The sequence below is a fragment of the Plasmopara halstedii genome (genome assembly GCF_900000015.1).
Source record: "Plasmopara halstedii genome assembly, contig: Scaffold_322, whole genome shotgun sequence".
Classification (NCBI taxonomy): domain Eukaryota; phylum Oomycota; class Peronosporomycetes; order Peronosporales; family Peronosporaceae; genus Plasmopara; species Plasmopara halstedii.
The window spans coordinates 745203-749575 of NW_020187243.1; the positions used below are offsets into that span (position 1 = coordinate 745203).

At 42.1% G+C, this 4373-nt stretch overlaps 1 protein-coding gene across 1 annotated transcript in view; it reads right to left on the bottom strand.

Moving 5' to 3' along the window:
• The window catches only part of PHALS_08292 (RxLR-like protein), a gene marked incomplete at both ends in the record, with an annotated part of 726 nt that extends 277 nt beyond the window's left edge, over positions 1-449 (bottom strand). Inside the window, one exon of the mRNA XM_024723616.1 lies at positions 183-449. Coding sequence (XP_024574574.1) covers positions 183-449 — 267 coding nt within the window. The remainder of the gene's footprint in view (positions 1-182) is intronic.
• Positions 450-4373: the final 3924 nt, after the last annotated feature.

The window sequence follows — 4373 nt, forward strand, 5'->3', positions numbered from 1 at the left end:
TACGAAAATCGATCGGCCATCTTTGGAGGCGATTATCTCGGTAACTCTAAATGGCTGATTAGTATCATTCGGTTCTGGGTCGTCTCCTTTTTAGATGAGCGTGCGTCTTTGGCGCTCTTGATCTCCAACAAACTCTTTGATGCACTCGCTGGAGGTTGGTACCCAATAATTCGTTTCAATACATGTAACATCTTGTTGCCAAACGATTCAGTACTATGACCAAGCATTTCGACGTCTTCGATGCCGTGTAAAGCAGTTCTCTCTTCGACATTAAAATCCTGGACAGCACCATCATTCATGTTCTCTGGTTTCACCGACTTCTTCGCCTCAAAATCAGTTGCATCCCTCTCAGAAGGCTGAGGAGATGGTACTGGCGTAACCGAAGCAATCACATTTGTAGCCAGAGCAATAGCAGTAAGTACCAAGACGAACTTTACGCGGCGGCGCATTGTGACTGCAAATAACCAAATGACAAACACAACTCATTATGTTCTTTGACACATCATATGATTAGACAATGCAGATGTTATTAACCTTTTGTAATTTGTGACTTCATTTCTGCTTTACAAATATGTACGAGATAGAAACTTTGGAATCTCATGCACTGAGAGCAGAATTGTGCTGACGTATTCACGATCCAAGATCACCTCAACCCATATCATCGTCGCATAGCTATTGTCAATGGATTCTTTTTTGATATAATATCGAAGCGCAAGTGAAGCAATTTCTTAACAGCATGAACAAATTAGTGGACAATGATAGAAGCTATTCGATACAATGGTCTGCTAATCTTTGGCTGGGGCTGTCGTATGTTTGAAGCTCTTAATTCTGTCCAGATTCGTGAACATACGTCGAAACTATATGTAAAAGCTTCATTCGACGATTTGATGAAATAGGTACGTAGGATCAGAAGAAATATGTACCGAAAAGTAATCGACATATACCACGCTCTGTTTCAGGATGACAACGCGATAAATGAATTGAGCAAATACACGCAACTATCAATCAAGTATTTATGTGCGTTCAATCTATGAAAGATCAGGAAACCTGATGATTCGGTGTGGCTCCTTTCAATCTCTCAGACTCATTGAGATTAATTATGCTCACTGATCGCATAAAGGAATCAGCTGGTTACCCACTATCGGGAAATTCTCGAGCAATGCGATTGACGATGAAAGCATCTATGCCAGAAGCGAGGACAAAGTATGCAGATGGATAACGCTTAACGAGACTTTGTATTTGTTATTAGGCGATACGCAAGTAGACCATATAAATGTCGATTATAGTATGTAATCACCCACAATTGCAACATTAAAAGTTCAAGAGGAGCGACACGTTGCACAAAGAAAAAGTTGATCTATCAGTAAACCCGAAGTGAAAGACTGTGTTATGTTCCTATGTCTTCGTTTAACTATACCAAATCTATCCCAAATTACTTTGCCGTTATGACGTATCATCTGGTCAGGAGACCATTGATAAGATTAATTTAGTGTACCCTACACAAATTACTTAATGACGTACAAGACCATAAATAAGACGAGACAACGCGAGCACTGGCTTCAAATAATCGCACAGTGAACCCTACAATATCTGATCAACCTAGACGCACTATCTTAGAGCGGCGACAACGGCAAACGATCTCAGGTCATCATCAATTTTCTGCGTAATCAATGGCCACTGCTGACCTTAGCGCTTGCGTGTCGTAAATATCGCCCACTCCACACTCACTCAACCTCACAGAGCGAGTCACTTTTACCTTCGGGTAATCCGAGTTCAGCGCCAAATAACCTTTGACTTGTTATGGAAAGCCGAGAAATATACACTTAAAGCTCTTTAGTTCGTGCTTTTTTCTCTTCGCATCGTCTCATGAGCGTAATACTGCAACCAAGCACGCTTTGGTGATTTATCGGACGCTCCTTCTCGAAAGCCAATTTATACAGGGGATTTCGCAACGCGCTGTATTCTTTTAAAGATTTATCAATAAGCTGCAAAGTTCACCGCTTCTGCCCACCAGATAGCAGTAACGTTAATGTAGTAAAGCATACCGGGGGCCTTCTCTTTGATATCGTTGCTCATGCGCTTCGCAACTTCATTCTCTCAGAGGTTTTATGATACGAACCCTTGTGGACGATGTTGCTACAGTGATATATGTCTGCCATCACCTCGTTAGCGAATCATGCCCCATTGTCAGATACCAAACATGCCAGACGATCACTCATTGATCATAAAAGTTGCCGGTTACATAACGCTTACTCTTGATCAGGGAGATTGCAACGTATCTTGGTATCCACCCGCACATGGTCTGAATACATTTTGCACCTTCCATTGAGGGAGTTCGTATTGGGTCGCTTTGTTCGTGCACACGCACTCCATCCAGCACACACGTTTATTTTTCATTCAATCCGAAAGAAGTGTCGTGATTGTCTGCTTACCCTTCAAACACCCGGCTCATAATGTTTTTGCTTGATGATCGAGATGCCTTTTAGTTGAGCGCTGTATCGAATAAAGCGTATTTTTGTGGGTGTACTCTGGCGAGGGTTTCAAAGCTCCCACTGTGTGCCAACCCTGGATTACATTACTCAATATTTTCTTCTTATAGTCGATCATGTACGTTTTTCTAAATCTTGTAACCGATGCAATCGGTTGTTCTCTGTTCAGCTGTCATACGACGGGCGCGAAAATTTCACACTCACACCGTGTTCCGGAAGCTGGTCGACTGGCAACAAGCTTTGGTTGATTTACTGATATATATATATTCCTCTTTCCGCCAAAACCGGTCAGTTTTACCATGCCACTTATTTTGACAAAGGGTTTTAGCGTCTGCTGTTGTTATTTTGATACTCGTCCCACGGTCCTTGTATTCGACTTCTGCGGGTGTATTTGGGATGTGGCGACATCGTCAATAAGCCACTTATGTTAGCAACGTGGCCACAATTAAAACGTTGCCTTCTAATACGCCGTTATTTTGCGGAACACCATCCTTCCAACCTTTTTCTTTTCACCTTTGAATTTGTCACCATTCCTATTGTCGCGGAACATTTTGTTAATTGCAGCTTATCTGATTACATCAGCACTTTCTCCATCATTGTCATTTGATGTCAATCGCATTTATAGATAGTTTCAAATTGTGGTGGGACATCAGTCTAATGAGAGGTACCACCAGCTGGCACAATACGTCAAGTGGCACTTCCATTGATTGGAGACCCACAACTAACTCATCAAAAGTATCCAAACGATCCTACCTAATACTCCAAGTTTCATCTAGAGTTTGCTAAACCAACGCATTATCGCCGCGCGATTGTGTCGTGTCGAGCGACTGATAGCTTATATAGCGTTTCAAGAGGGCTCGTGTTCGGTATATCTTGGCCTGCTGTTCAATTTTAATGTCTTGTACAAAAATGACAAATGGCTTAGCGTCATCAACAGGCCGAGCTGTGTGATAGCGTTTTCATCCCTGAATGTCATGACATGCCCCGACAGATCGCTCATCATTAGAGTCATTGTAGTCTTAAACTAATAGTGGTAGTAGTTAGCACCCTCCCGGTGCGCTTGTTCGCCATCGCAGGTATGGACGTTGTAGTAAAGGAAGGCTTGGTGCAGCTGTTAAGCTGCTGAATGTCGGTAAAACCGTAGTGAAAACGTTAATTATGTTCCCATGTTGCCATATGCATGCCTAACATGATCTTCGATCTGGGCCATAAGTTGGACGAGGAGGTATGAGTTCTGGTTAGGAGCCCCACAGTGAATACTTAACCTTGTGAAATGAGACTTTGTCCTTTGTTATTTGAGCCCTGACTCGAGAATACATCGCCGATTTTACTTTTGTTCCTCGTTTATTGTAAGTTCATTGTCGATATGGACAATTTTAAAACTTATGCATTTAAAGTAGACATACATCTGCAGCATTATTATTCAATAAAAAGACCCGCGCCCTAACAGCATAAGATCTTACATGCGGTTCTTCATTTACGAAACAAGAAAATTGACGTGCGTCAAGCAAATAGGAAGATTTAACTCTCACTGTCTGCGTCTGAGGCTGCGATAGAGGGCACTTATCCAGGAGTGAAGCCGAAAGATACTCAAATAATTAACGCTAAAGTTTGCTCTTCTTTTTCAAAAGTAGATATAAATATCAATATTGTAACACACACACTTACACACACACACACTGGACAATTACTGCATTCCAGATTTGTGTCCACCATCACGAATATTCTCTTGGGTAAGCAGCGCTTTCATTCCTATGATTATCTGCAAAACAAACATACAGTCCACTTCTCTAGGACCAAGAACAAGAACAGCTACGTCTTCCGCTGCATCGCCTGGCCCACATTCCCGAGCGTTAAGAAGGGTCTTCGCATTCAGACTCAGAT